The 12,828-nt window shown below is 41.6% G+C and overlaps 1 protein-coding gene across 4 annotated transcripts in view; it reads right to left on the reverse strand.

Moving 5' to 3' along the window:
- Positions 1 to 12,828, reverse strand: part of Sulf1 (sulfatase 1) — a 169,241-nt gene that overhangs the window by 17,066 nt on the left and 139,347 nt on the right. For all 4 annotated transcript variants that reach the window (XM_047517759.1, XM_047517770.1, XM_047517764.1 and 1 more), the window contains 6 exons: positions 8,439 to 8,655; positions 5,685 to 5,940; positions 4,263 to 4,359; positions 3,220 to 3,314; positions 2,853 to 2,918; positions 1,537 to 1,709 (listed from right to left, as the gene is read on the reverse strand). In XM_047517759.1, the coding sequence (XP_047373715.1) occupies positions 1,537 to 1,709; positions 2,853 to 2,918; positions 3,220 to 3,314; positions 4,263 to 4,359; positions 5,685 to 5,940; positions 8,439 to 8,655 (904 nt within the window). The remainder of the gene's footprint in view (positions 1 to 1,536; positions 1,710 to 2,852; positions 2,919 to 3,219; positions 3,315 to 4,262; positions 4,360 to 5,684; positions 5,941 to 8,438; positions 8,656 to 12,828) is intronic.

Genomic DNA, 12,828 nt, shown 5'->3' on the forward strand with positions numbered 1-12,828 from the left:
CGTTCTAGCCTAATGATATCATGTACAGATCATTAAAGAACATAAAAACATTACTTTAAAAATTACACAATATTTCAGTATCCTAAGCAATCAAAGGAAAGCCATATAATTTTGTGGAGTCTTTATGACTCCACAAGAAGGATGTTGGCACTGATGTGGAATAAGATTAAGTGGGTATGGCCTGAATCTGGGGCACCTCCACCATTCTTCTTCTTTCCTATATTACACTTACAGTAGGCATGTGAGATAAAGTAGAAACAAAATCTATTGGGGGTGAAATTGTCCCTGAATTTGTGGGGAGTGGTGACAGAGAATGGGAGAGTGGTGACTGAGATTGGGAGTCTCTGATGACCTCATGGCTGTGGCATGCAAGGGCACAGGATGCCTAGCTGCTGTGGTTATGTCCTGCCTAAGGAGGCTCTGTGCATGAGTCCTATCAGCTCTGACCTTGATCTCAGGCACACAGCTCCCAGTGACAGGAATACTCATGCTAGACAACCACAATGTTTCACCAGCTCCGCTACTCCTGAGTCAGACTGCTTAACAGTAACTTTAAACAATGAGCCTCCATGAGCCCGCTACACAAAGCTCCTAACATTGCACATTGCAGCTGTGGAAAAGCTGCATAGATGTTTCTAGTTCTGTAACTTTCTTGAGTACAGAGAATAATGCTTGCATAGTCTTTAACCTGTTAATGAGACATCTATAAATAGAAATTGCTGGCATAACTCATTAGATCGGCTTCTACATCAGAGAGCATCGCTCCACCTGATCCCAGCTTTATCTTCACAACCTCTCTGTGTGAGTCTTTATTTTTATTTTTAAAATATTTTAGTTGTAAATGGACACAATACCCTTATTTTATTTATTTATTTTTAGGTGGTGCTGAGGATCAAACCCAGTGCCTCACACATGCTAGGCAAGAGCTCTACCACTGAGCGACACCCCCAGGCTGAGTCTTTATTTTTTAAGCCCCTATCACCCCTCACCAGAACCACGAGTCAGATGAGGCATGCATTCATTGTTATTTGCTTATAGAGCAGTCTCATTGTGTAGTAACTCTGCCAAGTGCTACCTACTCTGTGAAGCTTCATCAGGAGGAAAAATCCTAAGAGAAGCTTGCATTTTTAAAGAAAATACCAATGGGGGCATGTATAAATATGTAAAACATCCCATTATTATGTAAAATTATAATGCATAAGGTAAAAAACAAAACGTTTTCTTTTTTTGGGGGGGTGTAGAAATTTCTTTTTTTTTAATTATTTTTTTATTTTTACAGACTGCATTTTGATTCATTGTACACAAATGGGGTACATCTTTTTGTTTCTATGGTTGTGCACGATGCAATTTCTAAAGAAAAATATCTGGTTTTTTTTTGGCAAAATAATTCGAGTATAAAATATAATGTGATGCTTTCCTCTTGGGTCTCCCTGGATTCTTGGTTTTCTGCTACGGGATCCCTAGACTATGAAACTGTGGCGTGGGCCATACTCTCTGCATGGTGGCAGGAAGAGGCATGTAGACGGAGCAACTTACAGTTCCAGAACGGGGCTGTCTGCCAGTGGTTGTTGTCGTGTGTGAAGCAGGTGAGGCCAGGTAGGCTGCACTCTTCTCCCTTCCTCTGGCGTTTCTTCTCCTTCCTCTCCTTCTTCCTCCGACGGTTCTCCTTGAAAAGTTGCAGTTTGCTGTCGACTTCTTGAGCAGCCTCCCTGTTCCGATAGAAGGGATTAAGGTACTTTCTTGATGAAAACTAGGATTGTTGTTAGGAGCCTTGCAACAGTATTTAAATACATACAAGAACAGACAACCTTTACTTTTTACAGAGAACTTCAAAATAGAATCAGCACTAGCGAGGGCCAAACTCAATAAGTGACAACTGTCCCAGAATCAGCATCTTTTTTCTTATTTACATGTAAGCATAAATTGAGATAAATGTCAATTCAAATCAATGGATCCTGCTAGCCACATTTTTTGGACAATTGGCTTAAATTTCTGGTAGCTCAGTACCTATAGAGTCAATGTTTAGTTGAACCAGAAGGCTCGGATTAGAAGGTTTTAAAAATTCTTCAAAATAGATTTGGAAATTTAATTTAAAAAAATTTTAAAAATCTCTCTTCTTCCCTTTCCCCTTCCCCTTCCCCTCCTCCTCCTCCTCCTTCTTCTTTTTTTTTTTTTTTTTGGTACCAGGATTGAACCCAGGGGTGCTTTTAACCACTGAGCACATCCCCAGCCCTTTTAATTTTTTTCTAGAGACAGGGTCTCCCTGAGTTGCTTAGGACCTTGCTAAGTTGCTGAGGCTGGCTTAGAACTTGTGAACCTCCTGCCTCTGCCTCCTGAACCACTGGGATTAGAGGTGTGCACCACTATTCCCAGCTATTTCTTGCTTTTCCCACACAAGGATCAAACTTCATTGCAGTTCAGATGCTAAATCTCTTTCACATGCAAATTCTGCTATTATTTTAAATACCTGTGGATTTCTTTGCAGTGTCAGAATTCAACACTAATACAGGCTGCTCTATAGGACATACTGACCTAATTAAGAGGGTCTGTAGCCACTCTCCACAGATGGCAGTGTATGGAAAAAATCCCACTCCTGGTCCCTTACAAGAGGCAGAGTGTGCATGCAGAGTTAAAGTGGAAGCTCTGCGTGGCTGTCCCTCAAGGGATCACAGAAGCCTTGCGTGGTCCCTTGGTGAGGCGTGGGCTTTCAACTTCTTGAACTGTGTGCCCTTCTACATGGATCTACCTCTGGCAAAACAGCACCATGGGAACCCGGGGATCCTTTGCAACTTTTCAAGTGACCAGTGGACAGTTCTCATCTCCCAGCAAACATGGAAAAAGAAGTCACTTACTTGAAGGGGTGAAGATGGCTCTTCAATTTCTCTTGTCTTTTTACACCTTTCTCTTTATTGTAATAGCTGCAGGCCAGAGGATTACAAAGTGAGTCTTCATAACCTTGCATTTGATCAAAGAGTTTATTTTTTTAAAAAGAAGCAACGTAGAAGGCAGGCAGTTACTCTGTTGTCACTATTGTAGCTTATTTTAACCTTTTCTTAAATTCACAGCATACTTGACTTAAATAGATGAGGTCGTAATACTATACCATAATAAGGTCATATTAAGCTTGATATTGGGAAAAGAGAAATGAGCCTTGTGCTAAACACTTCAGCTGTGTAAAAATGGGTGTAGAAAGCAGATGAGGGAAGGGTACATGCTCACCTCTGTTTACTGCAGCTGCATTCCTCTGGCTTTCTTCTTTTTAGGTGTCCCCTCACTTCTCTCAAATTCTTAATTTTATCTTGCAGAACTTCAATCTGGAAAACATGTATTCAAATCATTACATTTTAACATCAGGATTTTCTTTCCCTTCCTTCCTTCTTTCCTTCCTTCTTTCCTTCCTTCCTTCCTTCCTTCCTTCCTTCCTTCCTTCCTTCCTTCCTTCCTTCCTTCCTTCCTTCCTTCCAGGGACTGAACTCAGGGTCGCTTAACCACTGAGCCACATCCCCAGCCCTTCTTATTGTTTATCTAGAGACAGGGTCTCACTGAGTTGCTTAGGGCCTCGGTAAGTTGCTGAGGCTGACTTTGAACTTGCAATCCTCCCACCTCAGCCTCCCAAGCTGCTGGGAGGTATGTGTCACCACGTCTGGCAATGTCAGGATTTTCTTTACAAAATCCTTTTCACCCTGTCTGCTCTGTTCCTTAATTAAAACTATTCAAGATAACCATTAATTTAGAAACAAACAGGTGTAGAATATGTCTATCTCTGTATTCCAGCTGAAGTGTAATGGATAAACATTAACAGTTGCTGCTTTTACAACTGAATCCTTTTCTTGCACAGATGGTCAAAATACCATCGAGTCAATCCTCATTCTCTTCTCACACCCTGTTTTGTTTTCAGCAGGACTATCACTAAACTACAGGAGAATGATAAATACTTTGACCAGTTTTCTATTTTTCAAATAATTATAAAGAAGATAATGCATACAGTGGCTATATTTCATCTTGGCAGATTCTGGCAAACCGAGTCTGTACATATTTTATTTATTTTTTGGTATTGGGGATTGAACTCAGGGGTGCTTGACCACTGAGTTACATCTCCAGACCTTCTTTTAATTTTTTACGTTTTGAGACAGAGTCTCTCTAAGTTGCCCCAGCTAACCTTGAACCTGCAAAATTCCTGCCTGCGCCTCCCTGAGATTACAGGCATGCACCACCATGCGTGGTCTGGACTTGGAATAACCTTACAACCACATCATGCTGACCTCTTTATCGATGTATGCTTTATGATCCTTCCAGGCTCTGGCTGATTGATACAGTTCTCTCTCACAATGGATTGTATCATTGGGAAGAATAAAACACCTGTGAAACCGAACAACAACAACAAAATCATGAGAAATAGCTTTATATTCTAATATTAAAAAATGCAAGGAATAGATAGCTAAGAGAACTTATTATCCTCAAAACTCTTTACCAGTAGGCAGAAGCAGTGAGATAGGAGCTGATTCCGAGACAAGGGTAAATGGTAATGTGTCCTGGCTACTGGTCTGGCAAAGGAGAGTGTCACCTCTCTGTGACTAAGATATCCCCGAAATCTTATTATGAACCCATGAATAGTTTCCACCCTAAACTCAAGCTTTGAAAGCCTGAGCAAATACACATAGAAAAGTAAAGGAGGTGTCCACCATCATAATGCAGATGGTTTATTTGAAGAAAGGCAGAATGAAAATGGGAATAATTATTTCATTCTATTCATTTGGCTAAAAAGAGCTTGTCTTAAGTACTCTGTCGATTGTTTTTCTTTTTTCTTTTTTTCAGTGCTGGGGACCCCTAGTTCCTCCCTTAATCTTGAAGCAAAAGAAAGAACGTTAAGGAGAGAGAGTCGGTGGGATATGAGTCAATCTATACTTTCAGAGAAACAAATCCTGGTCTAAATCTCTTAGGGTATAATTCTAACAACTACAAGTGTCTAGAGAGCAGTCCCAGAGATAAAAACTGGCAGAACTCACAGTACCCCATGTCCCCAAAGTGATGACATTAAGAAAACAAATGACTTGCTAATAATGTCAGAAAGAAAACATTTCTTTATCAAGAGAATAAATCGATTTAGGGAGGAACCAAAGACCAAGTGAATCCTTGAAAGTCACGGAAAAGTTGTTTCGCTTGCCTGACTGCTTGACTTCAAGGATTTCTCTGCTCTCACAATCTGAGTCAGATGAGGTAGGTGTTTCTGCATCTTACATCTATTCCCAACCTATGCCAGCTTTCTAGAAGCTTCTTCATGACCCCCTGTGTTTCGTTTCTGAGGCTGTAACTGTGGAATGCTCTAAGCAACGGTGACCATGCACGGTGGAAGAGCCTCTATCAGCTCCTGTAACTGTTTCCATCTGCTTCTAGCTGCCTACTAAAGGGTAATTGCTTAGGGGCAGGAACCCCAGGCCTGCTAAGTCAAGATGTGATGAAATTACTCTGGCTGGATTCCCAGTTGATTAGCGTTAATGAGAAATTGAACACAAAGCACATGGTTTGGACTCCTTGTCGCTTCCTTATTCCCCAGTTGTCCCGGAGGCCAGTCCTTTGGCCCCGCGTTACCAAGTGATGCTACCTTTAATGGAGTGAAAAGCGGTGATGATCTGGGGCAGAGGCCACATGATCCCAAACCCAGAGAACAACCGAAGTCTTCTTACTTATGCGTCACGCGGACTGTGGTGGGTAGGCCCACGGAATTGCTGCTGTCTGCCAGCAGCTCGTCCCCATTGCCACCGCCACCAGCAGCCTGGTGACCTCCCAACCCCCTGTGGCCTTCGTCGTGACGCTTGGCAATGCTCCTTGGCTGCAACACTTGCAATTCTTCTTCTTCCAGATTTATGTCATATATCTCTCCTTCGAATTCAACGGACAAGGAGCGTGTTTGCCGGGTATGGACAAACCGGGGCTTGTACTCTGGAAATGAGGGAAGATAGGTTAATGTGGATGATCTGATGCAGTTTAGGAAGGAAGAAAACGATCACGGGCTCAGTGAGGGTCTTGCAGAGGGACAAGCAGTACAGGCTGCACTGCTCTGGGGCATCGTGGTGCCCTGGCATTCACGCGGGGGAGTCGGGCTCTTGTTCTGGCAGTGCGACCTCATGGTAGCCTGAGGGCCGTCACTTCTCACCTGAGAGGACAGATCTAGGTCATCTCCAAGGTCCTTTCCACTGATGGCAGGCTGTGCACTTCTACATTCAGTTCTGAATCTGAGTCACTCAGACTGCTTGGATAAAACTAGATTCCCAATTATGGTATTAGTAATGACTCTCCTTAGCTGGGTGTGGTGGTGCATGTCTGTAGGAGGCTGAGGCAGAGGGTTGGAAGTTTAGGCCAGTCTTGGCAATCCTCTGCCTCAGCAAGACCCTGACTCAAAATAAAAAAAATAAAAAGGGATAAGGTTGTAGCTCAGTGGTAAAGAACCCCTGGGTTCAATTCCCAGTTACCACTCGCCCAAATATTTACTGAGCTTTTGCTATATTTTGTACACCTTTTATTTATCTTGAATCTATAATCTTTATTAGATTGTCAAAACAAGCTCAAGAATTCGGTGTTACCATCCTTATTTCATGGATGAGAGAATTGAAGCTTCGAATGTCACATACATTCTGTAAGACAGCAGGAATTAGGATGAGAACCTCTCAAACTGATTTTACTACTACCTTGGACTGCTTTTTCAAAAAAAATCTTGTATTTGCACAAATAGGGGAAGATAGGCTTAAGAAAAATTAAATTTTGCTTGTGTCAGCCAAGTGACTTTCCATACCTGACAAATGGAGAGTCAGGCCAGGCCTAGGCCAGCATGTTTTCTGGTGACCATGGAATGTTATCAATTACTCATTGGGTCCCAGCTAAGAACTTTAATGTGCAACCATTGTCCCCTATTTACTAGATGCACTTAGGCTCCATGGGCACACTCCTCTGGACTTATCTCTCCATCCTGATGCTCAAATAGAAAGAAGGGGGCAGATAGGATGGGGAATCAGAATCTTTGGGCTCTGAGACAGCTCTTGCAGGACCTTGCTATGTTCGGATGAGAGGGGGTCGTCCATGATAGTGGGTGATGGGGCATGCCCACAAGTTCCGCTGTGGTGGAAAAGAGAAAAACCCACTTCTGCCCTCAAATACACATGATTCCATGGAGTTGAAACAGCTTGTGCCCAACGTGGAAAATTCCCATGTCTAACTTTGTGGAAGAGAAGGGATGACCCTGCTTCTAAGCTAAACTTTTGTGATTCAGTTTTGTTCAAGGAGAGTGTGAGGGGACCTTGTCCCTTGTTGGGTTTAATTTCTTTCCCTCCCTCCCTCCCTCCCTCCCTCCCTCCCTTCCTTCCTTCCTTCCTTCCTTCCTTCCTTCCTTCCTTCCTTCCTTCCTTCCTTCCTTCCTTCCTTCCTTCTCAGGTAAATGCTCTACCACTAAGCTGTACCTCACTCCTGATTTTAAATTTGATAGTCTTATGTGAATGTGAGTATGGACTATCCTCTCAGGAAGAAGGAAAATCTTCTTAGCTTTTTGGGCTATGGACTTTTTGAAGATTTTGTTGAAAAGTTAATCGAATTTGAGAAAAATGTACACATTCATAAAGAATATACTCATGATTTTGAATGAACTATCGGGAATTCATGACCTTAAAACTTTCGCTCAAGATAAAAACACTCATCATAAGGGCATCCACTATTCTGATGAATGACTGGAATTCCAGATCTTGGTCACAGAATTAATGTTTCTTATTTTCAAAGGAGTTACAGAAAACAATCACCATAGAATTGAGCCACTTTTCACATTACTCCACTAGATGGCACCAGACTCTCGTTCTTCTACTTAGAGTTTCCGCCTGCCCGTTTTCATGTTTATATAATTGTAGGTATCTCAAAGTGGCCTAATAGTTTTTATAAAGAGAATGGCAGGCCATACATTTCACGCGGAAGTTTGACCCTGCCAGTAAACAATACCCAATCAGTTGACAAAACTTAAAAAATATATTGCCCTATGACAGATTAAAATATATTCCCTAAAAAAAGGTGTTTATGTTTTTCCTCTTAAATGCATCCACATCAATACCTTGGATTTTTATTTAAAGCAACTTAAGGCAGACAAATAATGACATTAGCATGAAGGTAAAATAAAGTGGACCTAAATTATACCTTTTGCCCTTTGGAAAAACCACTTTATAGTTTTTATGTGTACATATGTTGTACATTAGGTGTTTTTACTAAACCTATTTGTATTCTATGCTTATGTGGAAATAGTTAAAAAGCAAAATTTTAATTTAATATTAGCTTTCTTATTTTAAATAGAGCAATGATTATTTTGGTCTGAAAACGATGTATTGGTAATATCTGAAATATGGAAGGGGGACCGTTTATCTAAGGCTGTGGCCTGCCATTGGGGTGGTCACAAAGGTCTGTCTTACTTGGAGTCCCTTGGTTCCTCAGGAACTGCCTCTGACTCTTCCTCTGGCTTCTGCTGGCCCGGTAACCAGACTCCCTGCAACTGCACTCTTTGTCCTTGTCGTGGAAGCCACGAGAGTAGAGGTTCCGTGTGCTCTGCCGGACAGTGAGCAGGTCACTGGGCCCTTTACACTTGTGAATTCGAAGCTTGCCAGATGTGTCCTCAATACACTGCCACTTCTGCAAAAGCCAATGGGAAAGCAGTTGACGATTTGGATCCAGGTGTTATTTATTAAGGACTGCAGCCTTGGGGTCCCCACCCCCGTTTTTAAAGAAGCACTGTCAATACTGTTAGAATGAATGAAGAAAGCCAAGTTTTAAGTGACCATGCAATAACTCCGTTCTCAGTTCTACTTCTTTCACTGTAGGGTGACGACGAAATCAATGGAAATCAGAACTACCCCAGTGCCACTAGAGCCAACAACTGATACATGAATCCTCAGCGTGCAGACTAAACAGTCTTGAACGAAACACGTGAAAGCCCTTCGTTCACTAAGACTCAGGCGCAGCTGTCAGGGCTGTTTTCGCCAGACCTCTCCTGCTCTGGAAAAACAAACCTGGCTGCTTTGTTCTCTGCCCCTGAATTTTTAACACCAGCCAGGGAAGAGTGGCACATGAGGAAGACAGAGATGGGTTTAATAGGAATCCATTCCAGGTGCTGGCAAACTTGTCAGGTTTCCTTTCATCTTTTCTTATCCTAGTATAAACTCTGGACACCCAGAAGCCTGTGGGATGTTTCTGGGAGAAGCGGGCACAATGTGGGAGCTTGCCCTGGATTTCTAGTTTGAACCTTTCATCAAACCCGCTAAAGGTTCATTTCTGAATAAGCATGACATGCTTCAGGGCTCAGTATCCCAAACACTTACTGAGTATCTAGTCCAAAAAGTAGCCCTTCACCCTGGGAAGCATTTCTTGGGCTCCTCTACATATAAAAACTCAAGCTGGGTGTGGTGGTGCATGCCTGTAATCCCAGCAGCTTAGGAGGCTGAGGCAGGAGGATCTGGAGTTCCAAGCCAGCCTCAGCCACTTAGCAAGGTCCTAAACAACTCAGGAAGACCCTGTCTCTAAATAAAATATAAAAAAAGGGCTGGGGATGTGGCTCAGTGGTTAAGCACTCCTGGTACCAAAAAAAAAAAAAAAAAAAAAAAAAAGGACTTTATAACTTCTTTTACTTGCACCCCACCCCTTCTTCCTTCTTCTCTCTCATGTATTCACTTGGGACTTGGGAGTCAGGAAGAATGTAGGCCTTAACTGGAAGTTGACCAAAGTTGGTTAAAGTAGTGACAAACTGGAGCATTACTATATTTTTATCTTTTTTCCCTTTTCTATTTATGAGTATCACCTATGTGTCACTATGTATTGATACTTTAAACACATTTCTAAACTGTGGCCAAGCAATATCTGCACAATTATGTGTTGTACCACTTACAGATTTCCAAAGCTGCTAAAATAGTATACTTTTTTAAACGATATTTTTGCATGCACTATTTAAAATGATCTTCTATCTATCCCCTCATTGAGTCAATACCACATTCCGAGTAAATCTTGATGGCAGTATTCTAATGCAAGGTTAAGTTTGGCCAAGGGTCCCAGAAGGCTTTGTCAGCGGGTGAATGAAACTCACGTACACACAAGTATCACAGTGAACTAGAGATGTGGAGTCACTGTTCATTTTCTGTTGAAGAAATGCAACTCGGAGCTGCTTTGGGCTTCTACTGTACACTCCCCAGACCCCAATTAGATAAGACTCATTCTATGATTTTGTTTTAGCTCTTTATACTCTTGGTGTTATTGAATGTTTATTTCAAATCATATTAAAGTGCACTTTTATTTGTGGCTTGCATAGAATGTCTTTTTTTTTTTTTTTTTTTCTTTTTTGGTACTAGGGATTGAACCCAGGGGCGCTTAACCACTGAGCCACATCTCCAGCCCTTTTTATTTTTTGTTTTGAGACATGGTCTTGCTAAGGCCTAGGGCCTCACTAAGTTGCTGAGGCTAGCTTTGAACTTGAAATCTTCCTGTCTCAGCTTCCTGAGTCTCTGGGATTAACCAAGGCCACACCTGGCCTTGGTTAGAATGTCTCGAATGTTCAGCATCTTCAACCAGAGAAGCAGGAGCTCAAGAGTGAAAGCAACTATTAATCAAGCAACAAACAAGAATAGTTTAAGGAAGGACTTAGAGAAGACTTAACTAAAAGTAATGTGAAGTTGACTTGATAAGGCCCTAGGGAGTTAGGTCACATGTGGGGTTCTCAAACTTGGCTGGACCTTGGGATTTTCAGAAGCTCCCCAGGTGATAATTTTGTGCAGTTGGGGTTAAGAACCCCTGCTACACATTAGCCACTGGGGGTCCTGTTGCAGCCAGATCCTATGGGGAAGAAAGGAGGAATATATTTCAGACCAAACAACTCAGATGCATGAGTCTCTGAGGAGGATGTAGGTATCTATGGGTGTGGTGTGTGCAAAGAAAGGTGTGTCTAGAAATGTATTAATGTAATCAGGTCAGAAAATGACTCTGGTCAGATGGATAAATACAACCAGCACATGGATCCCTTAGGACATGTGCTCTACTTAAAGAGTAACCAGTTTCCTGCATTCTCTATCCACAGTTATTGACAGGTGACTTACACTTGATTGAAAACTGCATGTGACCTCTTGCCAGGTTCTGTTGTGTAATATGGAGACCCTGAATTTCCAGGCCTGGAGGAGTGACCCTCACAATTATGTCCAATTAGCTTCAGAAGGTGCTGTGAAATTCTCAAAAAGTATTCAGAGACTGAAAGACAACTACACTAAGAATTAACTATATTCCGTATAGGATTCTTGATGGTGAAAAGTGTTGCTAAAATAAGTACCTTTTCGTAGCTCCAAAACATTGGGAATTAGTAGTGCTTGAATTTATGTATAGATCTCTATCTCTTAAATACAAATAACTTGAGACTCACCATCTACCCAGGTAATCTTTACCTCTAGCATTTGCAAAGTAAGAGTTGGCCAGGTACAGTGGCGCCCACCTGTAATCACAGTGACTACAGAGCCTGAAGCAGGAGAATCAAGAGTTCAAAGCCAGCTTCAGCAACTTAGTGAAGTCCTAAAGCAACTCAGTGAGACCTTGTCTCTAAATAAAATATAAAAATGACTGAGGATGCGTCTCAGTGGTTAAGTGTTCCTGGTTTCAATCCCCAGTACCCCCATCTCCCCAAAAAATTTTTGCTTTTTTTCCCTTTGGCCTAGAAAAGCTGATGGTACAAATAGATTCCTATAGAACACAAAGACATAGGCAGAATTTTTAGCAATCTAGGCTATTTGGAATCCAACCTACATTTTCTCATTAGCCAAATTCCTTCTTGATTTCCTGTGGGATAGAGATCAAGAGAAAGAGTGCTTTTTCTTTCTGAAGAGGAATTTAACCACACTAGTTGTCTGTCAGTGTCTCTGGTGCAGATGAGGTATCATACAAAATCAAATACACTTACACATGTGTATTTGTGCACACATGCACACACATGTACACCCACATACACTATAGGTATACATAATTTTACACACATACTTGGGTAAAGCAAGAGTCATTGACAGGTGTCAATTACTTTCTTTATCATGCACACTCTGAAAAAGTTACAGACCCTATTAGATAAAGTAATTAGCTAGAGGCTTCAAAAATCTTAGTGGCAAGCAAACTAGGAATTTCAATGAAATATAATTACCACACATTTGCCACAGTCATTTTAGTGTTCCATATCATGACACTTTTTATGACTGTGCAATAAAACCTTGAAATAGCTGCCACTAAAATGGTGATTCTGCTTGGAGAGTTTATAGATGGAGGCAGAGAAAAGGAATTTTTTTAAAGAAATTACTTTGAAACCAATGCTGCAAGCCATTTAAACAGTCAAAACAAAGAGAAGAAACGATTTTGCCTTGCAGATGAAAGCCTGCGCTCAGGGAGGCACCTGTTAATGGAATGGGGAGTCAGCCCCAGAAATGTGCTCTGCTCGAAAAGGGCCTTTGCAGAAACTCAGCTGTCACGCTGACTTGCTTTTTATCTACTCTCTGGAAGTTTATCAGTAAATCAGTTAATTGCCAGATCTGATTGTCTCCATTTTTACCCTCACTCTGCATGTTCCTTTCTGCTTTCTGGGACTCCATAATTTCAGTTTTCCTGCCTCTCCAATTTATCAGTTTGTACCAATAATTCAGTACACACTCATTCCACCAAAATTATGCACATGTGGTGTGGGCAAGGTGCTGGATAAAATTATTTAAATAATTTCTTCCGTTGTTATTTCATTTTTGTCTTTTCAACTACATCGAAACAGAATTAAGGGCAAGGGACAGGTCTCATAACTCTGAA

Source organism: Sciurus carolinensis, chromosome 1, assembly GCF_902686445.1.
Source record: "Sciurus carolinensis chromosome 1, mSciCar1.2, whole genome shotgun sequence".
Taxonomy (NCBI): Eukaryota; Metazoa; Chordata; class Mammalia; order Rodentia; family Sciuridae; genus Sciurus; species Sciurus carolinensis.